General features: G+C 46.2%; 1 protein-coding gene and 1 pseudogene across 1 annotated transcript; both read right to left on the reverse strand.

The window, feature by feature from the left end:
• Positions 1–6,043: 6,043 nt before the first annotated feature.
• FASLG (Fas ligand) lies at positions 6,044–14,724 on the reverse strand. The gene is made up of 4 exons (XM_036344716.1): positions 12,991–14,724; positions 12,363–12,408; positions 8,141–8,197; positions 6,044–7,262 (listed from the first exon to the last, which is right to left on the reverse strand). The coding sequence occupies exons 1-4, from the start codon at positions 13,333–13,335 to the stop codon at positions 6,868–6,870; spliced, it is 843 nt and encodes a 280-aa protein (XP_036200609.1). The 5' UTR covers positions 13,336–14,724; the 3' UTR covers positions 6,044–6,867.
• A 2,192-nt stretch (positions 14,725–16,916) lies between these two features.
• On the reverse strand, positions 16,917–17,061 carry LOC118673833 (annotated as a pseudogene).
• Between the last annotated feature and the right edge of the window lie 8,415 nt (positions 17,062–25,476).

Genomic DNA, 25,476 nt, shown 5'->3' on the forward strand with positions numbered 1-25,476 from the left:
AAATGATGCAAAGAGGATGCTGAGGTTTGAGATGTCTTCTCTTGCAGCTCAAACTTTAGAGTTCTGTTTAACACCTTTGAGCCTGTTTCTCACCATCTGAGTCAAGGCCGTTTTCTCTTCTCAGTGGGGTGGGGAGATAAAAATGCATCTCATGTTACCAGAATCCCCAGTTTCGTTAATCTACAGTTTTTTATCTCTGTTAAGAAGGTCTAGAATCTCAGGTCACTTATTTAAGGCCAGAGACCTTGGTAGCTTTCTGAATCTTTCACCTACCTTCTCTTTCCATCAGGAACAACTTCTAGAACCTTCTCTTCCAGAAAATGTGTACCAAGTTCCATTTCACAGACTGCAAATGATGTTAGGGTGGAGTGAAACTAAGAGATCTTTGTCCAGAGATATATTTGAGACACCCATGGATGCCCACCCAGTCCTCTCCAGTCTCCTTTGCAAAGATTCTTGTCTTGTATATGGTGTCTTAAATGTGTGGACACGTTCAGAGTTCAATATCATCAAGCGTATCTTTTACTAACTCACATTGTCTTTGAAGTGGTTCCCCCGCAGAAAGTCAGGGCTACAACATAAGAACCAAGCTCCGTCCCTTCTGTGATGAGCAGCTGGAGGGGGGGAATTCCCTCAGCAGCTCACATTCACGTAAAACGAGGTTGTCCTGAACAACCCTGGGTTAAGTGGAGGGTTTTAGTCTATGTAATGTTTAAACATCACCCTATTTAATTATACTTCAGAATTAAAAAAAAAAAAAAAACAGGCCTCAAAATGGCATCATGCCAGGCTGCGAACATAATGAGCGCAGAGTATATTCAATTATTCAGCGAACATTTATAGAGAATCTGGCCCACGCCAACATCTTTTATATGTATTACTTCATATATTTAAAAAAATAAATAATAAAAGAGGCATGTGAGAAAATGTATTAAAGACTACAAAAATGTAATATGATCTTTTTATAATTTTTAATATCTCAGAATGAGATTTACCTGACTATACGCTTCTAATTTTTCTACTTGCTGTGCTCGAAGTGGTGTTTCCTCACCACTTGTCAAACAATCACCCCCTTACCCTGGCCATCACACCATGCACCAAAACATCACCAGTTCAATTCCTGGTGATGGCACATGCCCAGGTTTCAGGTTCAATTGATCAATATTTCTCTCTCTCTCTCTCTCTCTCTCTCTCTCTCTCTCTCTCTCTCTCTCTTTCTCTCTCTCTCTCTTTCTTTCTTTCTCTAAAGAAGTCAATAAACACACATATATTTTTTTTAAGTCTCCCAGTTCTGCTTTTTAAAAAAACCACCCCTCCTCCATAACTCTCTATAGCCTTACCTGGTTTACTAGTAACTGTTTTTCATAGCACTTCCTACCATATATCTTACTAGATATTTTTTGCTCTTTCTTTATTGTATGTTCACCATCTCTCCATTAGAATATAACTCTACAGGGGGCTTTACATTTCAAGGCATCCACAATACATAGGGCAGTTTCTGGAACGTGTCAAACACTTGTTGAGTGAATGAATGGGCTTTTGCACCCTTTTAAGTAGTAGTAGGATTTAAGTAGATAATTGTGGCAAATTTGGAGGATGATAGTGATGTCTAATACTCAGCCTTAGGTGTAATTACACGGCATGTGTCTAAGGTAACCGCTCTCCATTACCTTCAAGCCTTCAGTAGAAGTGCCTGCACCCAGCATCCTGTGGGAGGCGCCCTGAGGGAAATGAGCTGCTCCACACTGAGAGCGACAGGAGCCTGGACGCACAGTCACTGCCAGGCCCCCGTGACAGCAGACGCTAGACTGTGGGCTTCCCAAAGGGTGAGGTTCTTCCCTGACTTTCCCAGAAGAGTGCAGAGAACTCTGGACTTCCCACAGAATGTGAGGTGGAGGTCCATGTCATTCTGTTAAGAAATAGAAGAAAAGGTGGCCCTGTTGAGCAGATGGAGCCTCCGGGCGGGAGAGGGGGGACATCTGAATTCTACTTCTCTCTGAAAAATGTACGGGCTAGAATGATGGAGAAGTGTCTCCCCGTAAAGGGGAAGCTTTGACCTCACTGAGGTGATGCTTCCCGACCTTCTGGGGGAACTTTAAGGAGCAGAGTACCCACCTAGCTGTCTATATTCCCACAGCCAGCTGGTTTCTTAATGAGTCCCAAAGGTCCCTGGCTACCATCAATAGTTACATTATTTCTGAATCAGGTTCATTTCCGACTCAGAAATGAGTCTGAAGGCCTAAGGATGGGGTTTTGATTCTGCTTTCCTAGGAATGCCTCGTTCTGCCTGTGCGTGATCCAAAACCCTGGGAAAGAAGAAACAACGAAACACAGAAAGGGAAAACTGATCTCCATAACTTCAGAACTGAACCAAACTCCTTTGGAAGAATGCAATTTGACATACGGTGACATGCTTTCTTAGCTAAGGACCAGACTTAACTCCCTAAGGAAATCTTTTCTTTTTAGAAGTAAAATGTTTTGTTTTGTTTTTCAATTATAGTTGATGTTCAACATTATTTTCTATTAGTTCCAGGCGTACAGCCTAGTGGTTGGACAAGAGTCCGGCGTGGAGGAGCCAGGCTTCTCTCTCCAATCCCCTCTCTCAATGAGCTGTTGCTTCAGATCAGTCACTCTTGCAGCGGCGTCCCCAGAAGAGCTCTTTTCCTGGTAAGCTGTGGTAAGTCAAAACCTACTTCAGAGAACAGAAAGTCACCACTCTGGGGGGGCTTAAAAAAAACATGGTTTTATATGTCTTTGGTTGTCTGAAAAGAAAGAAAACCTCAAACTACTGAACTAGAAGTAACCTTTTTTTTTTTTTTTTTTAGCTGTTCTTTGGGGTTAGCATTTCATAAAGAACCAATGGCCGATTCCATTTTTAATGAGCATATTCAAAAGTTTTGGGATTTTGACATCCCGTATATTTCTACCGAAGTAAAGAAAAGTAAGTCAAGATCCTAAAGAAACTGTTAACTTCTCTTCCGTAGAACCAGAACTTAAAGCATGGTGAGCTACACACCTGTCTCCAGAGCACGTCAAAGGCATGTGAGCAGGGCTCAGACTTAGAGGTCTAAAAGTGGCAATACCAGTATGATGAGCTGATGGCACAACACACCAGCTCATCTCAGAGTGTGGGACCACTTCCTCTTTGCTCTGGTACCATTCTCTAGAAGGGCCCATAGATTAAAAAAAAAAAAAAAAAGTCCAGCAAACTTTTTGATCGTTGGCACCAAAAGAAAAGGAAAAGGATGAAGAGGACTTCATTGTGAGAACACAGCCCAGCAGCCCAGCAAGGCGAATGCCTCTCTGGCTTTCCCCATGAGGTACCTGGCCAGGAACCTGACCTCATAAAGCAGCTGAATCAACAGAAGAGTTTTAAAGAGAGCCGGTGACATACCCCAACCTGAACCTTTGGCTTTGTTCATTAGTTTATTCAACAAATATTTACTGAGCATCTTCTAATTGACACTTTCAGCTCTGGTTACCTGGCAGTTCTCATCACCAGTCTCCTGATTAACTCCTGGTATTGCCAAGCACCAACGAGATGTAACTTGGTTTCCAATGCTATGGGTTGGGATGCATGTTTTTTTTTTTTCCATCTGCAGCCTCAGGCTCCCATCAGAAAACCTATTCAAAGCTGGAGAAACATTCACACACATTCATGAGGCAACACTACTTTAATTACTCTCAAAGCATACCCATGTAGCCGAACCTGAAAGACACTTGTCTTATAATTAAACATCATCTAACATTTATTGAACACCTAGTATGTGCCAGGCATGGGGTAGGGTGATGAGGATATGGGGGTAAACTAGGCCAAAAAAAGGTCTTGCATTTGGGACATTTAGCCTAGCACAGATTTTTTAAGTGGTCAAATAAATATAGCCATAAACTTGGCTAAGGAAATGGGGCTCCTGTGTGTGGGGACAATCTTCTGAGATGTTTGTCTCTACCAGGAGACCAAGAAATGCACCCATTACCAGAGGAAGAAAGATGGTAAAGAAAGGTTTGGTTTGTCTTTCGGTGAAAAGGGCTACTTGAGCATATGTACCTGCTGGACATGACTTCATAGACAGGGCTAGTTTGAGGACCCAGAGAGAGTTAAATGGGCCACGTAGAGGAGAGGGAATGAGTCTAGTGCACAAATGGAGAGATGGTCCTCTTCTCCTACTGTATCAGGAGGAAAAGGAGGCCATTCAGAGGCAGTGGGTTTTGGGTTCTGGAGGTGGGAGTGGGGTTCCACAGTGGGTGGCGGGGGGAGGGATAGGGTTGGTTTGCAGGAGGGAAAGATGGGATTTAATTGTCTCAAACAACGGAAAAGCATGCTTACCATGGAACTGAGGAAAAAGTGCTGGGCCATGTTGAATACCCATTTGAGACCTGTGACCACTGATGTAAAGTAACGGTTCTTTGCCAGGAGTAATTTTGTCTCCTCACCTCAGCCCTAGTGACATTTGGCAATATCTGGAGATAGTTTTGGTTATCTTCACAGGGAGTAGGGGAGGAGGGCAGGAATGCTGCTCAGCATCCTACAATGTACAATCAGGACAGCTTCACAACAAAGAATTATCTAGCTCAGAGTGTAAAGTGATGGGAGCATTATGTACAGACCCTCCCTGGAAAGCTACACCAAGAGGCAATGACTCTCTTTGTGGGCAGAAATGGGGCCACAGGACAGGGTGAGAAGGGGACTTCTTTCCTCCTATTTTTGCATATCCTTTAAAATTTTGTACAATGAGCATCCATTGCCTATTCAAATCCATCCAAAGGAAAAAAACAAATTAGTGATGATACATAATTGATTAGCTAACTTCAGTAGATGAGTGATTAAAAATAAAATGAAACCAGACAGTCTGTTTGTGTAATTTTTCTCCTGCAACATCCAGCTGCTAGGATGCCAATGTAGAGAAAACGGGATTTTCCCAAGAGGAATTACAGTGAAGGAAACAGAATATTGGGGGTTGAGGGTCTTTCCAAGATAGTGATTGTAATGACAGATGATAGAATCTAAGCCACAGAGAGAGGAGTGAAAATAAAGAAGCTGATGGATATGCAAGAAAATAATAGAGCTCATTAATTAGAAGTCTCAATATGGTAAGTATACTAGTATATATATTTATATATTAGGGGATATATATATACTAAATGCCCGATGCACGAAATGCATGCAAGAGTAGGCCTTCCTTCCCCTGGCTGCCAGCACCGGCTTCCCTCTGGCACCTGGGACCCGGGTTCCCCTTGCAGCCCCAGCTTTGTCCAGAAGGTTGTCTGGAAGGATGTCCGGCCTAATTAGCATATTATGCTTTTATTATTATAGATATAGAGAGATAGATAAAACGTTGAAGCAATTAAGCTGGAATAATAGGAGATGATTTGTGAAAATAAAATGCCTGAAATAAAATTTCAAAAGAGGTATGCTAATGTTTAGCAATGACAGTCTAGAGAAGGCCATGGTAGTGGCTGAAGACAATAGGAAAAGGAAATTGTGAGTGATCAAAGTGAAAATGCAAGAAGCCAGGTGTTTCGATGGATCTCTCAAGAGCAGTGACCTCTGGAGAACAAAGTGTCTCTCACAGAGTAGCTTATAAATAATGGTACATATCTTTTTTTGACATTCTACTATGTGTCAGATACTTTATGTATATATCGGCCCTTTTCTGTCTAAGAGAGGTCAAGGGGCCTGCACAGTGAATACATAGTTAATAAGTGGAGGAACGAAGATTCAAACTCAGGTCATTTTAGCCCAAAGTCTGTGCCCTTTCCACTATGCCCCCAGGAAAAGACAAGTTGTCGTCAAATCTATGGAAAGTTGGGTGAGCTTAACACCGGCAATAATACCAGTAATGGAAACTTTGAATCATGGAAGACAGAGAGGGAAGAAAATACAGAGAGGGGACGAGAGCCTGGCAAAGTCCTTCTCACCCCAGTGAATTCTCCTTGAAGTGGCCTTAAGTCATAATGAATTAAGAAGCCATGGAAGGAAGAAAGACTAAGGAAAAAAGCAAAATCTTTCTGACTTCTAAAAAGTACATCCATATTTCTTATCTGTATTCTAAAATATAGTTTTATTACATGTATTCTTTCCATTTAAAATGCACAAAATATATATAAATACTGGTTATATTATAGGAAAACAGCATCACTAGGTGACAATCCAAGAGGACTGTTAGAGTTGGTTGCCAAGAAGCATTTGAAACCGACACCAAATGCATCCCATATTTCCCTAACATGTTCTTCCTATTTAGGTAGCTTTTCTAATCTCACACACACACACACACACACACACACACACACACCCCTACAATTGCTCTGGAAACATGCATGCTATATAGGGAATGGACTGCATCCCCCAAAGATGTCCCTAGCTTTTCTATTTGCATCACCTGGCAGCTCAGGCTATGGCTTGAGAAGTAAAAATGCTGCCACTGGGACACAGGCCTTTCAGTCTCTTGAGCTTATCATGCAACCCTAGTCACCTTTTCCATCCCTTACGCCTGAAAGACAGCCTCCCTGAGGTAGACAGTAGACCCACCGCAAGAGGTGAGTTAGAAGGTGTCCTTTGCAATGTGCCCAAACACTCTTGGCCTCTGAAGCTGAGTGTAGAACACCCCGGTAGCTGCTTTAGCCCATCTTGCATTTTGACATGCAGCCCAGAGTGTTATGTTCACCAGCTATCTTCCTCATCCTGTCTGGCTCATGGACCTTGGGCGAGATGAGGAACCGCAGACCTGCTGGACTCTGTGGTCTCAGAATCCTCTTGGTTTACGTCTTCTCACTTGACCTCAAGTGGGCTTAAGAAGACCCTCCTTCAAGACAACATTCTCAGTGCCTGTATCAAGGAGCCATAATGGAGAGAACCCCAAAGTGCTCTTAGAGCTTATATAAGCCAAAAAATGTCTTAGACTCTTCAAAATTCACCAGAGAATACTCAGACACATTAACATATAAATGGTCAGCACTGGTGAGATTGAACACCGCACCCAGGTAGCTGCTACGGGCCCACATCTGGCCGGCAGTGCAGTAGTCCATCATCTTCTCCTCCATCAGCACCAGGTCCTGGGGATACTTCAAGTTCCTCATATAGACCTTGTGGTTCAGGGGCTGTTTCTTGCAGGACTGACCCCGGAAGTACACTTTGGAATACACGAAGTACAGCCCAGTGTCATTGATCACGAGGCTGCTCTTCTTATACTTCACCCCAGAGACCAGGGCAATTCCATAGGTGTCTTCCCATTCCAGAGGGATGGATCTTGAGTTGGGCTTGCCTAAAACCAAGTCGGAGAGGAGATTTTAGCCAGGAATGCTCACGCACCCGACAAACTAAGCTTCCAAGGCAAAACTGCGGACCTGCCCTCCCTTGAGCAAAAGGTTGTGTGTGTTTTTTTTTACCCAAAATGACATAACCCCCATAGAGCTGGCCAAGGGGTCAGACTCATCCATCACTAAATTCCTTCTGAGACACACAATGGACAATAATATATACCCTTAACCAATTGCAATAAGAAGTTAGTGAGCGGAACTTGGCTCTCTGGAACAAAGGTTCTATGATCTTCAGAAATAGAAGGTTAGGCTCTAGGGTCCTTCCAGGAGGGAAAAAGCCAATTCCAAGGAACTCTACAGATCTAAAGTTGGAAAGGACCTCAGGGACCCAACTCCTCACCTGCAGTCCCCCTCTTTGGGCTGAAACCCCCTTTCCTCTGTGTCCCCACAACATCATGCACACACCTTAAGCAGAGAACCTCTCCAGTATTGAAGTGCTGACCTGTGTACCTCTTTCCCTATTGGATTTTAGACTTCTTGAAGGCAGAACCACGGATTGTTTCTCTCCATGTCCCCAAGGCTTGGCACATACACATGTATGTGCTCTATAGAAGCCTGTCTCTGGACTGGATCATTCTGCCTAAGCAATCCCAGGGACAGTGGCACGCAGTCTGTGATACTTCTCGGGTGTGTATGAACTTCCCACAGGGACTGCCCCTACCACATCACTGTCAATCATTTCACTCCACAACACAACCACTGGCTGAAAGTCCACCCGTGCCGGGACTGGGCCTCTCCTCCAATTATCAGCTCCCCCAGAACACAGTGATGGAGACCAACCAGCTGTCCTACTTCCTGCCTCTTGCACCTTCCCGATACACACCTGTCAAATGGGCCACTTTCCTCTGCTCCCCTTTTTCAGAGCTTGGATTGGGGTGACCTGTATCGTAGAGAGATAAGATATAGAAGTAAAAATGAGATATTGACTATTCTTTTGGTGGAACTCTAAACAGGGCATTTAAATAAAAGAGATTTTTTTAAAAAATGCATAAATGGCAACAGTCTAACACATACTAATGCAAATCCAAACTGTGGAACTCATAGCCCCCGTATTACAGACAGGGAGAGGTAAAAAATAAACCAAATTAAGACAGACGTAGGCATGTTATACTGTTACAATAAAATGACATTCATTAACAATTTTATTCATTCATTAGGAGCTGTCATACCAGTTACTGCATTTAGAATGTGCCACAACCCTTTCAGGTAGAGATACTGGTCCCACCTCGTAGATGGCAAAATGAGCTTAGAAGTTGGGTGGCTTGTTCAACAAGACTCGACTACTCAGGGTCAGAGGGAACCAACACTGGGGAATTCTGACTCCAATCCGGGACTCTTTCTGCTCTGGCTTTACTGTCCCGAAGACTCGGCAGGCCAGAGGGTGAAGAGGACTGCTAATTCACCTCCTGGCTGCTAGGTCTTCCCCAAAGGCATTCTACAACCTGCCCCAAATTAATTATCATAAGGCTCAAACACCTTGAATGGATCCATTGAATGTATAATTGTGTATGGTTCCCCTAGGACTCCTGGTGTGGCCTGAACACGCCCAGCTCTCTGCCTCTGTGCCTTTGCTGATGTTGTTCCTTCTACCCAGAATGCCCTTCCAAACAGATCTCTATGTTAGATTGCTATCAACCCTATAAATAATATCGAAAATACCTCTTTCTTTGGGGCACCCTCCCAAGCCATTTTAGTCAAATAGGATTTTCCCCTCCCAGAATCATCCTGTCTTCACCTCTCTTGTCCACTTGGATACCTACCCCTTTTCTGTGAAAACTGTGTAACTTGCCTAACTCTCTCAAATAAATGGTAAACTCCTTATTACAGGTTCAATCCACCAGAGTATTCAGGTCAGTTTCTAACACAGGGCATGTGACCAGTAAATGTTTGCTAAATTACATTGAGGAGTTAAAATAGAGAATAGTTCTCAAAATAGACACTACTTCTCTGACTTCAAATATTGAACTGGATAGAGCTATAGAGCTACCACTTAGCTAATGAATTGAGCTAAGACATTGGAGAAGGAGTCTTAGAAAGGTGCATGGGAAGGCCTCAACAACTGAGAACATTCCCTGAGCTCCTGCTACCTCTGCAGCCACCCAAGATCACCCACCATGAATGAGGTGCTAGTGAACAGGAAAGGCAAAGCTGACTCTTGCCTGCATTCCTGCACCACAAGCCGTCTGTGCAGCTGATCTGGCATTAGGCCATGTTCTGACAGGAAATGGTGCATATCTTTATAGCCCTCAGAGTGCCTTGTATGGTATAGTTCTCATAGAAAGCGCTCAGTAAGATTTACCTGCTGGATAAATACTGGAATAAGGAAACTAGAAATATATCCCATACTTTGGTGATGACTGTTTTCTGCCCCAGGATCTTTGCACATGCCATTTTCATTGCTGAAATGCTTTCTCCTACCCTCCCACTGCACTACACACACACACACACACACACACACACACAATCACAAGACCTCCTTGGGACTTTCCAGACCATCTGCCTTAGGCACACTCAGCACACTTTGGAAAGATATGGTTTGTTTGCCCGCTTTGGTTTAGCTCCTCCAACTTGCTTCAAGTTCAATGAGGGTAGGTCCCTCGTCTCTCTTGTTCTCAGTGGTCACCCCCAACCCAACACCCAGCCTGGCACATAGGAAGCACCCCAAGAACATTTGTGAATGAATAAAAGAGATAATGAATTAACTGTGGCAAAATGGAACATGAAAAAGATATACATAAAGAAGCTTAGTGCCTCCCAGAGGGAATCAGTCACTATGCTAAAATAGAAATTCTTCCAGTTCTTTGCTAAGAACATAAAGATGTAAAAATATGCATATATGTATATAGTCAATATTAAACTAACGTATGTTCTTACCTCACACTATAGAGTGCACACTCTCCATGACATTAAGTGTTCTTCTAATATATGGTTTTTAGCTGCTGTTTACTATGCTGTCATCTCAATACACCATGGTACATTCAACTAATCTCCTATTAAGAGGCATTTACATTTCTTCCGAATTGTTTATTATAAATAGCCTTATAAGGAAGTGATAAACATCCTTGTACATAATTTTTCAGGCACAGCTCTAATTATTTTCTAAAGATAAATTCTTTGTGATAAGATTACAAGGTAAATTAACAGTTTTGATCCTTTGATATATGTTTCCAAACTGCTCTTCAGAATTTACAGGCCCCTGGCTGTCCATCATGTTTAAACAGCCCCTTTCTCTCATCCCAGCTAGGTTTGTTTTTTAACCTTTCCTAATTTGATGGATGAAAATGGGTATCTCTTGTTTTAATTTGCATCTCTTATCTTATTAGTAAAGTTGCTAATTTGATTTCCATGTGATAATTAACCAATGTTGGGTCCATCTGGGTTGATCTGGAGAAGATGATTGTTCTGGGGTTGGTAGACCTGACTCATCTGCTCGCTTGACTTTTAATCACTAAGATGACTTCAGAGAGTGGGTGAAAGATGAGTAATTATGTACCAGTTTCACCAGCCACATTCCACTGATTTTTCAAATCTATTTTAGCCTAGAAATCTTCTAGAGGCTTTGTTTTTTCTAGCAAATATTTCTACACTGCTTGTGCCCATCTGGACTTTCTTACCCTTAGGGACTTGGACCCAGAGCTGGGGACCAGAGCCTCCTGAGGTTGGCTCCTACATTAGGCAGTAGGGCGATTTGGATCACCTGAGCAGGCACTGCCTGAGGAATGGGCTCCCCTTACTGACTGGCCAGTGCTGCCTTATGTTTTCTTCCCAATTTCTAATAAGATTTACTTACTGTCTTCGCAGAGGCATCTTTCTTCCCATCTATATTTTTCATTTCATAGTCATCATAGAGAGATGGGAGTTGCCTTATTTCATGAGGTATCAGTCCATATACTGGAAAGCCCTGTAGGTTCATACCAGTGGTTTGGGGCACGTGGCCTCATCTGCCTGGTGTTTTGTCCCTCTTCTGAAAAATGAGATGACTGGACCAGATGCAATCTAAGCTCCCTTCCTATTCTTACCAAGTCTAAAGGTCCATAAGTCCTAGGTTAATCTCTCTGTCCTAAATCTGTCTGCCCACAGTTTCCAAAACTATGTCCGGAAATGTGATGAGGTCAATGCTCAACATTTCGCCTTCCTCCTGTCCTGGATCTCGTACAAAGAATTTTCCTTTATTATTATTTTTTAAAATATGTTTTTATTGATTTCAGAGAAAGGAAGGGAGAGGGAGAGAGAGACAGAAACATCAATGATGAGAGAGAATCATTGATTGGCTGCCTCCTGCACACCCCACACTGGAGATCGAGCCTGCAACTCCGGCATGTGCCCTGACCAGGAATCAAACCATGAACTCCTGGTTGATAGGTTGATGCTCAACCATTGAGCCATGCCAGCTAGGCCTTTTCTTTATTATTGAAGATAGTTCACAATAACCTCTGTGGTCGAAGCTGGACTACCCTTTGAATAATGGCGACGTCTTCCCCCAGTCTTTCTAGTGACTGCAAAAGAACCATCCTAATGAGGATGATCAATTCCCCACTTTTTAAAAGCTTTGGCACATCCTATTAAATGCTTTAACTAAAGCTTGACTCTTGATTAATCTCTTAGAGAATTTAAAGAGAAGACCTTTCCTAGAAACATCTCTCTCTCTCTCTCTCTCTTTCTCTCTACCCCCACCTCTCTGGGGAGTTTCAGCCACTGCCCTGTGCCTGGGACCCAGGAGGCCTGAGGAAGGAGACTGACCTGGAGCCAGCTGCTCAGGCGACAAAGATCCAGGGTTGAAGAGGTGTGTGTCTCTTCCCAAAGTTAAGTGGAAATTATTTTTAATTGTGGGCAGTACTCAGATATACTTATTTTGAACAATTAACTTGACTTCATAGTTGAGGGCAGCTCAGAGAACCAAAAGGACCAGAGATTCAGAATCAGCCAGGATTCCTATTGTAGTAGAATGTGCCCCAGAACAGGTGCAGTTCACAGCATTCCACCCACAGGGCCCAGCTCTGAGGACCATCTTTGGAAACTCAGTCTGCATGCATAAAAGGACTCACCTATTTGCTTCTCCAAAGATGATTCAATATGCCTTTGGCTGGAGGACTGACAAAGAGAGAAAGAAAAGTTGTATAATAAATATAAAGTTTCCTAAGCAAAGGAGACAGAATTGCTCAATATAACAGGCTCTGGGAAGGCATCTACATACCTCACAGCCTCTCCTACCTCGGACTTTGGCCGAGCAGCTGTGTCTCCCTGTGCCTGAGCTTTGTGATTTGGCATACTTCTGACATTTTTAACTTTTTTTTTAATTTTTTTTTTTTTTTTAGTTTGGCCATTTGCACAAATTCACTTCCAAGTGATGCTCAATGTTCCTTTTCCTTGTGTCACTAAGGACGTGGCTCACCAGGCTGACTTGCCATCTCAGGAAGGAAGACTGTAGCTGCAGCCTCTCATGACCCTGATCCTCTACATGATAAAAAATATTCCTTTTACTTATGCGAGCCTCCAGTTCTCTGTCCGTAGCACAGAATGGCTAAGACAGTCCACCTCTGAGGCAGGAATAAGGGACTGAAGAGCACTTTGCAAGGAAGACCGTGGTCCGCCTGGACCAGGGCAGCCTGACACCGTCCACTGCGTGGAGCTGTCCCAGCCCAGCACTCGGGCCCCAGCAAGCACAGGGCTTACCTCTCTGAGCTCGGCCAGCTCCTTCTGCAGGTGGAACAGCTGAAACATCCCCAGCCCCAGCACAACCAGGGCTACCAGGATCATGAAAAACATCACAAGGAGACACAGGCCTGTGTTGTGGTCCCTGCTCTTCTTCAGAGGTGGCAGTGGCAGTGGAGGCAGGGGTGGCAGTGGCGGCGGTGGTGGTGTTGGTGGTGGTGGTGGTGGCGGTGGCCTCCTCTGGCCAGGTCTTCGAGGCACCGAGGAGGGACAGGGGAGGACTGTCCCTGGAGGAGTCCAAGGGGAGGGGGCCCTGCTGTCCACCCAGTAGATTTGGGGGTACGGGTAGTTTAGAGGCTGCTGCATGGCAGCCACAGAACCTGCAAAGGGCGTACCTCCTTCTCAGTCCCTGGAGTCCAAGTGTCACGAGGGGACATCTGCTGCTGACTGCTCGAGAGGAGGGAGCCGGCGCCTTCTTTATAGAGTTTCCATGGTCAAGGGAAACACCTCACTTTGGTTCTCTCTTTCAGCTTCTCAGAGAGACACCCACTCACTTTGCATCTGAAGCTGAGAACCCTCAGGAAGCTCAGCGCAAACCCCGGGAAGTTTCCACCCACAACGTTCTGATGAAAGCCTGCACTGCCCAATGGCTGCGCGAGCGCCGGAGAGGCTGGCGGGAGGCTGGGCGGGCCCTGCGAGCAGGTAGCACCAGGTGCAGGCCCGTGGCTTCAGCTGCCGCCCAGCTACGGGCGCAGTGGCCATGGGTACATCCAGGCACCTAGGGGCACGCCGAGTAGTTGTGGTGGGAAGCGTGGCTTTCACATCTTACCGTTTACATGAAAGACTCATCCCCTGCTGTCATCCTCCCCCTGCACAAAGCTTTTGTACCCGACTTTCCAAAGCACCATAATCTACAGTGCAACTCTGGCCCCATCCACTCGCCAGAGAGTCCACCAGAGGTTGCAAACCAGTGGCCCATGTGCCTTATGGAACCACAGACCTGCTTTGCTTGTGCCTTGCAATGTGTTTTCTTTTCAGTGGTTGTCCCCTTATAAAATTGGGATATTTCATAATAAACATCTATTTTCTCTTCTGTTTTTGAACATTAGGATGTTGGACACCCTGAAGGCCATCTCTGCAAATGCAATCAGCAAGATCTGGGCACCAGCTGCCCCCCTTCCCCATGAGACACGTACTCCAGGCTGCCCAGCCTGCACCCCTCCTCCCCAGAGCCAATGCTGTCCTGGTCCCCGGAGCCGTTCCTGTTTGCAGGGGCTGTTATGGCTGGCAGGTGAAATGCAGGCTGCCCAGTTTAATTTGAATTTCAGATCAACAGTAAATGATGTGCAGGCTTAAGTAGGTCCTAAATATCACAAGGAATGTAAGTTTTAAAAAGTATTCATTGTATATGTGAAATTCAAATTGAACTGATTATCCTACTTGTTTGTTTTTTTGGTAAAGATGGCAATTCTACCTGGACTGGCCCCACCCTTTCCTCTGGCCTCAGGTACCATTTATGTGCCAACAACTTCCCAGCTCAGCTTTGGTCATAGTCCTTCTTCCTATAAACCATATAAACCTCTCACAAACTCTTACTCTCCATTCTACTGGAGGGCCCTGCTTTCCAATGTCATTAGCTGCTCTATCATGCTTTGGCATTTCCGTGACCATCATTGTGGCTCTCCCCCTGTACCAAATCAGCGCCAAACCTGTGTCCCTGCCACACTCGCCCGCCCCACCCCTCCCTATACAACCTGTAATCACCTGAGGTCACTCTTTCTGGTGACAACTTCAACTCCCCTCTCTTCTTCTCTCCCTACATTTAACTAGTCACCCAGGACAATTGTTTCTCACATCACACCTTCTCCACTCCCATTCTTCCTGCTGCTGTTTTTGTAATCTCTCACCTGAAATACTGCAATGGCACCCTAACTGGTCACTCTGCCACCAGCTGTTCCCAAACCCAAGACTCCCTGCAAAATGCTGCAAGAAAGGTGTTTTGAAAAACAAATTTAGTTCTCTCACTTCCTTGCCTAAACCTTCTGTTGGGAGGTTCAATTCTAGTGGTTTATTCATCACTTAACAACTTTTTACATAGAGTCTTGTTCTGGGCTCTTATTTCCATTTCATTGGTTTGTTTCTGTATCCCAGGACCAGGGTCACACAGTTTTCATAATCATGGCTTTGTAGAATGTCTCAAGAGCTAGTTATGGCAAAGTCCCCCCCCCCCACCCCACCCCCGCTCCCCGCTTCGCTCTTCTTTTTCAAATTGATTTGGCTACTTAAGTATATTTAACCTCTCCTGAAAAGATTAGGACAAAATAGTATCATGTCCCTAAAATGTTCTAGAGCACGATTAACTGTAATTGCAGTAGTTTGGGGGGAGGGTTATTTTTACAATGTTTTTTCCCTGATTAGATTTTCCACGACCTTTAAAATTTTTCTCTAGGATGGTTTCCTACATTCTTTCTTAGATTAATTGCTTGACACTTTGTAATTTTGTTGTGATTATACATGGTGCCCTGTTTTCTGTGCTATTTTTCCTCTCTGTGGAGGGCAAGATGACCCCAGAGATCCCCCACCTCCCGGGATTCATGCCTTTCTATAATAACACTCATATTTGAGTGGCAGTTTAGAGGGACATACATTCCTAAATCAGACATTCCCCACCACACACACACAAGATTTTTCAACGATGACTCTTTGTCTTCTCGCATCCAGAGCCGTTGTAGAGAAGTCGGTGGCCCATCCAACTCCCATTCCTTTTCAGGCGTTTTGCTTTTTCCCTCCACAAGGTGAGAGGCAGAGCCAAGACTCTTTCACAGCCAATTCTGACTGCTCTCCACAGGCTGTGCTGCTTCTCTGTTGTTTTTGCAGAGGCCCCTCTCTACTCCCACCTCACAAGATCTAATTGGCTCAGGAAAATTTGCAAGGGGTAGAAGGTTTGTTTTCTCACTTGAGTAGGTAGGTAGCCACCGCTTACTTTATGTTTCAATTTGATCTCTTGTGTCCAAGAGAATGGCGACTTTGATGTCCTTTTGTAGTCTGGAAGGATGAGTTGGGGGATAAGGAATGAAGCATCACTCTTGTTTCTCCAAGTTACACCAGGTTGAGGGGAGAAATTCAGAGAGAGAGGATGACAGTGGCAATGGGGCCAAAATGATCCTTCAGCCCCACCCCCAAAAACAGGATGATCAGATCCAAGATACTCCCCTTCTTGCCCTGCCCCTGTGGATCACTCAGAGGCTGGTCAGGAAAGCAGAAGCCACTCCAAATATGCAGAGGAAGGAAAGGGTGAATGCAGGGACTGAAGGCTGCAGGAGCAAAGGTCAGGGAGGTCACTGAAATGCAAAACCTTGAAATGAAAAATTCGTGCTACAGCCAATAGTTTTAGCTGCCAGCAGCACTCAAGTGGGCGATTCTTAGGAGGACATGACAAAGCTCAAGAAACACGCCCCACCCCTGTGCCGTCTCCCACATGCCTTTCAGCAGCTGCCCTGAACAATGGCTCCTCCTCTCCCACCTTCCAATCTCCTGCAATTGCTTCTCCATTGTCAGGACCCAGTCAGGATTCCACTTGCCAGGGAATGTAGAAATGGTAATATACAGGCTCCTAGGGACAGGGAGAGCACTGGGCATTGACAAATTATATGTGTTACACTGTCTGTCTTGTTCAAGGGTGCAGTCTCAACCAATACACATGGACTGAATTAATGAAGGCAGGAGGGTCCCAGGTCAGGAACCGGATTCTTTGGGGGGAATGGAAAATTCTTCCGCAACCTCAGTCAGTGATGAGATGTGCCCCATTCCCCGACACTCTGCAGGTGCTGCTGGCCTGCTGCTGACTTTATTTTATTGGAGAAGCTTGACAACATTCACATTCAAGTAGAAATCTGACCATGTTGGTCTGCTGTGTCAAACAACACTCTTTTTTTATTTATTTATTTTTATGTGCCTCAGGCATGAAACAGCTCTGTCCACCGACACAGGCATCAAGCTAGGATGAACTAAGGACTGTACATCTGCTTTGCCCTTGATTGATCTAAGAGCAACACCACCATTCAGGTGTCTCCTTGCCCATTGCCAGGGGGTTTCAAACAACACTCTTGTGGCTCACCATCGCCTTGAGAAAGGAATCTGAACTCTTCATCATGACTTCTAAGCCTCTGCATTATCTGGGCTCTTCCGAACTCTACAACCTATCTCATTCTACTCTACCTCTCTCACCACACTGTGGCCATACTGGCCTTCCTGTTCACCAAACATGGCAAGTACTTGCCCACCTGAGGGCCTCTGCCTAAGATGCTGCTGTTCCCAATCTAGACTGGTGTTGGAGACACTCCATAAATATCTGTTGATTCAATAAATATAGATGAGGAGACTGACGCTCAAATAAGTGAAGTGATCATTTTGGCCCCACTGCCGCTGTCATCCTCACTCTCTTGCTTTCTCCTGGTGTAACTTGGAGAAACAAGAGTGATGCTTCATAGCTTATCCCCCAACTCATCCTTCCAGGCTACACACATCCTTCCAAAAGGTCCCACACCTTGTGTGCATTTGAGCCAAAACTCTAACCCCGAAAGGTCACAGAATGAGAGTGATTACGAAGCAAGAATGCTCACGTCTCCCTGTGAGCAGCACCCCTAAGAGCACAGGGCTGGGAGCCCACCTGCAGGGCGGTGAGGAAGTGGGGTGGGGTGTGAGACACACCCCAAACACCATCTTTTAAGACTGGAAATGCCTGATCTTGTGGGCTCTTTCATGAACCCCTTCTTGATGTTTCAAACACTTCATTGCATAAACGTGTGTCATGGTGGGTTTGTGGGAAAGTCAGATGCACCAAAGACAGGCTGAAATGTCAAAGTCGTTGTTCTCATCACCCACTGTTTCCTTTGAGAGTCTGGCAGATGTTGGTCAGGGCTGTGCAGCTGTATGCCTCGAGAGCCTCCCACCCTCGGGTCCCACAAGGAGCCAGTTTTGAACCCATAGCCTTGCGCCAGCAGAAAGTGGGCAGCCAGCCTCGGCCCAGTGAGTGACGAGTGCTAGGCCGCACCTGTTTGTTATCTCACAAATGAGATACTCGCCCCTGAGCCTGGTTTGCAAACCATCTGCAGCTCTCTCACCAGCCCAGAACCTTCCATGGCTCCAGAATCTCAACGCTAGAATGCTGTGGTCACCCTATCATGCCCCTTTCTTACCGATGGGGACCTGAACTCCACAAAGGTAAGCGGAGTCCCCAAAGACCACAGCCGGTGTGTGGAAGAGTCAGGAAGACTCAGTCCTGTCTCCTCGTACTGCCCCTCCCCACACACCCCCTGAAACACCTGGACATGCACTGGCACACCTGATGCCTCCCAGGACAGGGGCGGACACCTGTCTGAGTCAGCCTCTGCTCTGCAGACACCTGGCCCAGGCGCACCGGACCCCACAGTGCATTCATCCTTGCACATCTCACCTCACATATGAAGGCGACCGCTCTGTAAAGAAAGGAGGAGCTCCCCCGGGGCCTGCTTGGGCTACATCCCTCAAGGCAGGGATTCCAGGGAGAGAGCAAAGGGCCTGCGGTTTCCTTCCCCTGGCAGCTCTGAATTAACTCACCCCATGGCTCTGCACGTTTCCTTATCCCCGCACAGCAAATACTTCTCTACACTCCACCTGCACCCTGCCGCGCACGTACGTGCGTGCGTGCGTGCGTGCGTGCGTGCGTGCGTGTGTGTGTGTGTGAGAGACCTTCTGCAAAGGCTCCACTCATGCTCCCTGGGCTCTGGCTAACAAGGGCGGAGGAAGGGCCTGGAGAGGGTTGGAGCAAAGAATAAGGACCCAGTAACTATGATCTCTAAAGAGTCTGATCGCCCCCCCCCCCCCCCCCACACACACACCTTCTGTTGGTTCAGTTTCAGCTCCCTCTCCCCAGAGTGAGGCACAAGATGGGTGGGATACGCGGAAGTGGTCAGAAGGCGGCAGGAACCACTTCCTTTCGCAGAAGGTCTTGGGGTTGACGCTAAGTGTCCAGGCTTCTCTGCTCAGAAATCTCTTCTCTCATTTACAGATGCACATTTTCTACATTCTCCACTTTTTCACATCTTCCTGCACCTCCTGGCTGGAGAGATGCCTGTGTTCACAGTCATGGGAGTGAGAACTGAAATCAATCTTAACACACGGTCATCTGTTCGTTCATTCATTCATTCATTCATTCATTCGCTCTGCACGTACCATGTGGCCCGGGTCAGGCATGGACCCTGCCTTGGCTCTCAGCACAGTGTGGTCATCCAGTGTAACCCCCTCATTGCCCAGGAAATCTGAGATAAAAGACCTTCCCCAACTCCACTGAGCACCGTGGCGGCAGCATATCACTTCCTTCTTTTTTAAAAATGTAAGCCTGTTTGAGTTGGGTTTCTGACACTTGAAACCAAGAGACCTAAAATGCACACAAACACTGAAAGCCTAAAGGGAGCAAGAGTTTCAGGGAAAGGGTAGTGGCCAATGTTTTGTTCCTGGCCAGACACCTGCCAGCCCCTGAGAAAAGGTCAACCCCACCAAATGGGGGTGCCAGTGGCAGAGCCCAGCTTGCCCAGAGAAAAGAGCCCATCCTGGGCTGCATCTCGTCCCTCCACCCACCCAACCTCCCGTGAGACTCAATTCGAGCATGAAACTGCTTTCGATGAGGTTTCGCCTCCTCTGACTCCCACAAGGCTTTCCAGGTCCCCAGAGGCTGATTTTTAATGTGGATGCACCCAAAGAGGCCTGAATAGGGGTTCATCATCAGCCGTGTTTCCTCCATTTATCATAAACAGCCGATCCCCAAGTCCTTCCTTCCATCTCTGTCCCTGAGTGTGTACACTGGTCCTTTAACAAAGGGGCAGCATTCACGATTGACTGCCGCTCCTAGTGTTTCAGTAGCCGCCTAGATTTCTTGCGGCCTTTCCTGGCTGACTCCCTGTGGACCGCCAATCCCTCCTCCCCACGTGGAGCTGGAGGAAGGGGCACACTGCGGGCTAACAAGCCCCACAAAGCCAGGAGCTACTCGGTCCTCCTGCCACCGACCCCCTGAGCACCAGGCACCTTATACCCCTGCGGGGATCCAAGGGAACACAGAGACACCCCTGTCTTTCAGGCACTGCCACAGGCACCTATCAGTGGGGTCTTGTTTGCAGCCCTCAGATTACATGATGACTGTTAAGGTTATGAGCAGTCAGAAGACATCACACCTTTCTGAAGCACATGCCATGTTGGGGGCTCCACCAGCCCGACCTGATCTATTTGAAAAGTGTTCGGAAGGCCTCACAACCCCCTGCCCAGTGTGTGCCCAGTGCAGCGCATCAGGGACCAGGAGTGAGCCACGGCAGGGTCTACCCTGGACCCCTCAGCTCCTGCGTGCTGAGCTCAGCACTACCCACCTTAGGGGACAAAGGGGCGCTGGCCAGTCCTCACACTCGGGTGGCCCAGAGCACACAAACCGTGCTGAAGCAGAGAAGGTCCCAGGAACAGTAACTGCGTTACTAGCACGATAACCGCTCTGGATACATGCACGTTAGTAGCGGGTTGGAAAGGAGAGGAGTCCTGTTTGGACTGAGGGTGGAGCTGGGAGAGAAGGAAACAGTTCATGGAGGAGGTTGAATCTGAGATGGGGCTTGAAGAATGAGGCCCACTCATTTCTTTTAACTTTGTGTCTAAGGAAAAAAAAGAAAAAAAGATCAAGCAAGTAACCAGTTCAAGAGGAACTGTCGGTCTGAGAAGTGACCAGATTCCTCATTGCTCATGTGATCAGAGCCTTCCTGCCAGTCCGGCGCATCCTGTCCATTGGCAGCAAGGTTAGTTGCACCTGCACCCCTCCCGCAGCAGCCCTGCTCTTCCGAGGGAAGGCACACACGTGGTGCCTGTGGCCGGCTGTCCCCCTCAGCCACCCTCCGGGGCACGAGCACCCCAGGCAGCGCCTGTCGCCCTGCCCGGGGCCGCTGCCTCTCTTGCAGGGTTTAGTGTGGGCACTTTCTTTTGGGTTGGCTCTGACCCAGCCCGAAAAGTCAGGGTTTCCAGAGATGAGACAGATCAGAGGCTGCTCTGCCCACAGCCCTCTGTGGTCTGGGCTGGAGCCTGGCGTTCCAGAGCACAATGGAACATGTGCGTGCCACAAAGCCGAGCAACTGTGATTCAGCCCGCCTCTTGTTCCATGAGCTATGACACACGGGGAGAGGCTGCCCAGCCATGGGTCTTCGAGAAAACCTGCAGGCACCCTCGCTGGGGTTCTCAGAGCGTTAGACAAAGGAGGCTTTAACCACTGGAAACTCGGGCGGCAGGAGGCAGAGGGAACCACAGCACAGAGCCAGAGGAGCTGCTAGGAGAGGGGCTGTGCCAGGGAGCAATTCTCCTGTCCTGTGGCTGTGCCCTCCATCCACAGGGTCTTTTCTGGTCTCACATCAGGCTGTGCTTCCTCACGTCACCTGCCTGCTCCATCTGCATGAGTGAGTTTGCAACCTCTAGCTTGGCTCCAGAATGCCTGGCTTAAAAATCCCGCCATGGTTACATTTACACAATGGAATACTACTCAGCCATAAAAAAAGAAATTCTTACCTTTTGCAACAGCATGGATGGACCTGGAGAGCATTATGCTAAGTGAAATAAGCCAATCAGAGAAAGACAAAGACCATATGCTCTCACTCACATGTGGAATCTAATGAACAAAATAACAAAGTAGAGACAGACTCATGGATATAGAGACAGTCTGACAGCTGTCAGAGGGGAGGGGTTGTGGGGGGGGGGTAGGTGAGAAGGGTGAAGCATTTAAACAAAGAAAAAAAGAAAGAACGAACTATGGACACAGACAACAATATGGTGACTGCCAGAGGGAAGGGTTGTGTGTGTGTGTGTGTGTGGGGGGGGGGGGTGGAGGTAGAAGAGGACAAAGGGGTTTAAATGGTGATGAAAGGAGACTTGACTTGGGTGGTAAACATAATATACAGATGATGTATTGTAGAATCTGAAACCTGTATAATTGTATTCACCAAGGTCACCCCAATAAATTCAATAAAATAAAAAATTCTACCATGATAGTGTTGGGACCCTGGGCTGCCCCAAGATATCCCACAATGGCATATGCGTTATTTTGCTCTAAAGTCACCTAAAAAGCAGCAGTAGTGGGAAGAACTCGCTGACTGCTCTGTGCCCCTTAAAGCAGGAAATAAATCTCTGTGACAGATGCCCTCCCCCTCCTGAAGGACTGAGAGACAACCTATCACAAGTTATAAAACCCAGGGTCCTTGGGCAGAGGTTCCCATTCTACCCCACATCCCCTCCCCCTCACCCCCCTCCCCCCCGCCCCCCCAGACACATTACCTGGAACACCATCTGAGGAGCCTCTAGAAAGACAAGAAACGAATTCCACGTGTCCTCAGTCTCGAGTTACTCAAGTAGCTCCCCAGGTAGCTTACCTCTTGGATGTGAATACTTGTTTGTGTGTGAGGGAAAGTCATTATTTACCTGCCATAATGCCTATGAGGATTGATCTTGTCCTTGATCCAGCCTTCTGACCCAGTCTCCCTGGTCATTTGTGTCTCTAGTTTCTTGCATCCCACTTACTATAAAAAACTAGTAGGTTTTTCTTATACTTTCATTTTGAAAATTTCTTCTATGTCCTCTATGGAGAAAGGCAGTGAAGAAGAAAGTGACCCACATTGCCCTCTGAAAGAGATTAAAAAATTCCTATGGTGCTCATAGGTTTTAGAAACCGAAGTTAATTCAGTTGATTAGCCCAAGATAATCCATAAAGACCTACAATCACAGCCAATCACAGCTAGCCACCATCTCAAACACAAGCTATGGTCTCAACAGGGGTTAGATTACAGATTTGGGGAAAATTAGTTCAGCTCCTTACCAGTGAAGTTTGCATCTATAATTCCTCTTACAGGAGGTATAGAATTATTAGCAATGTTCCTCAGTGATAATCTTGAGGACAAGAAATCATTTCCTTTGGCCCTGGCCAGGTAGCTCAGTTGGATAGAGCATCGACCCAATATGCCAAAGTTGCGGGTTTGATCCCCAGTCAAGGTACATACAAGAAGCAACAAATAATGCATGAATAAGTGAACAAATCAGTATCTCTCTGTCAAATCAACTTAAAAAATAATTTCTCAGATTTCACGTATAGATTATCTTTAAGTATGGTAACTGTGGTAGAAAGAAAATTCAATGCACAGCGTCTGTTCAGCAATAGACTGACATTTGTCATAAATAGTATGATCAATTTATAGTCAGCACAGGATTGACTGAAGGTGATCTGGTCGGCACCAGGCTCAGACTCTCATTCCTGGTAACTTATAATGTTTGCAATCCAATAGCCAGCAGAGATGGCTCTAAACTGATCTACAGTGCTACAGTGAAAAAAAAAAACACTCTGAAATGCCCAGTTTTACTTAGTTGATGGAACTATAATAGGCAAGCAGCAATGGGCTAAGAGCTAGCCTGGGACAGGCCTCAGGGCCCTGCAGTAAATAGTGCAGGCATTTCTGAGTGACTTGATGAGCTCGATTGCTCTGGGACAGACACACACACTGACCAGGGCTCAAGTTCAAATGGGGCTCCTGTGATACGTGTGCACGGTTTTTTGGGGTTGTGGGGGGAGATCAGAGACTCTTGGGGGTGGGGGGAGAGCCACAGTTTCCGTTCTCTGCTGTGCTGCTTGTTATTTTTACTTAGAGCCTCTTTGATGTGATGTGCATTAGCATCTCCTGCTCCCTCAAATCAATATTCTTTTTCATGTGGGGATTTTGAGTCATTTTTGTACTTCCTCTTTTAAAGTTCCATAAACCCCAATAAATAAGAATTCTGATTGTCTCCTCCTGGGCAGAGCAGACTTCTCTTCACCACTGATGCGAAAGCTGTTCATTTCTCTTCATTGCTGCCTGGTTCTTAGAATTGCCCTGTGTGAACTTCCTGACACCTACGGTCAAGGGTATGGCAGTCCCTGCCTGACAATTGTGTTCATGAAGTATTTTTACTTTACCTCATTGAACAAAATATCTTTTGGAAGTACTCATATGTAGGGAGCGGTTGTAGAGTTAACCTTATCGCTCTCCCTAATTCCTTCCTGGGTAGCTAATGGGCTGTGGGAGGTGCAGCAAGTGCTGCCAAAACAAGTGACACTCACAAGAACATTGTAACTATGTTGACCACTACCTTGTTTTTCTCTATGAAATAAAGCCTCAGCTTGCTGGCTGGATCCTTCTCTGTGGCCTCATCCAGGCACAGGAGATCCACCAAGCCCCAGCTATATTCTCTTTGTCTGTCTTTTCTTTAATCCTTTGCCGCCCCCCACCTCCTCTCCCTCCTCCTCAGCCTCACCAAACCCTTGGCTGTGCTGGCGCGGCACACTCATATACTTTCATCTAATAAACATGCTACAGGCATTCTTTCTATACCCATTAAACAGAGCATCTCCCAGAAAATTGCTGGACATAAAACTGATAATATATTGCACCCGGGGAGGTAAATCCCCTATGATTCACGCAGGGAAGAGCAAAGGCAGGGAAGAGCAAAGACAGGAAAACTCCACTAGAAGCGCATAATGGAGTCCAAAAGTCATGGACTCCATTAGTTCAGAGTAATCAGCTAAATTAGGCAACATGATATGGAAAGATACTAGTTTAGAGGAAAACACTGGGTATAAGATTATTGGGAAAAGAAGGCAAGCCTAAGAGCTAAGCCAATGGGTCAGGTAGCTCAGTTGGTTGGAGGGTCATCCCATACACCAAAAGCTTGCAGGTTCAATTCCCATTCTCCCTTCTTTTCCTGGACACTTAGCAGGGGTATAGTGGTAGCAGAGAACTGTTTTTCTGTATAAGCCTTATAAAATGAATTCCTGCCCTAACTGGTTTGGCTCAGTGGATAGAGCGTCGGCCTGCAAACTGAAGGGTCCCAGGTTCGATTCCGGTCAAGGGCATGCACCTTGGTTGCAGGCACATCCCCAGTAGGGGGTGTGAGGCAGCCGATTGATGTTTCTCTCTTATCGATGTTTCTAACTCTCTATCCTTCTCCCTTCCTCTCTGTAAAAAAAAAAAATCAATAAAAAATATTTTTTAAAAAATAAAATAAAATTCCTCAAATTACATGTACAACTTTTTAAAAAATTCAACTAAAAGGTGTTTTGCTTTGTGTTTTTGCTCTTCAAACCCTCAGTTTCTTCTTATTTTATACTGTCTTAATGCTTTATTTAACATGAGAAGTAGACTGGGGTGGACTAGCAAGGAGCAGCCGTATACAGGGGTGGGCAAAGTAGGTTTACAGTTGTTAATGTCAAAAAATGTTGCCGAAACCGGTTTGGCTCAGTGGATAGAGCATCGGCCTGTGGACTCAAGGGTCCCAGGTTCGATTCCGGTCAAGGGCATGTACCTGGGTTGCGGGCATATCCCCGGTGGGAGATGTGCAGGAGGCAGCTGATCGATGTTTCTCTCTCATCGATGTTTCTAACTCTCTATCTCTCTCTCCCTTCCACTCTGTAAAAAATCAATAAAATAT

The sequence above is a fragment of the Myotis myotis genome, unplaced genomic scaffold (assembly GCF_014108235.1).
Source record: "Myotis myotis isolate mMyoMyo1 unplaced genomic scaffold, mMyoMyo1.p scaffold_m19_p_18, whole genome shotgun sequence".
In the NCBI taxonomy this organism is placed as follows: Eukaryota; Metazoa; Chordata; class Mammalia; order Chiroptera; family Vespertilionidae; genus Myotis; species Myotis myotis.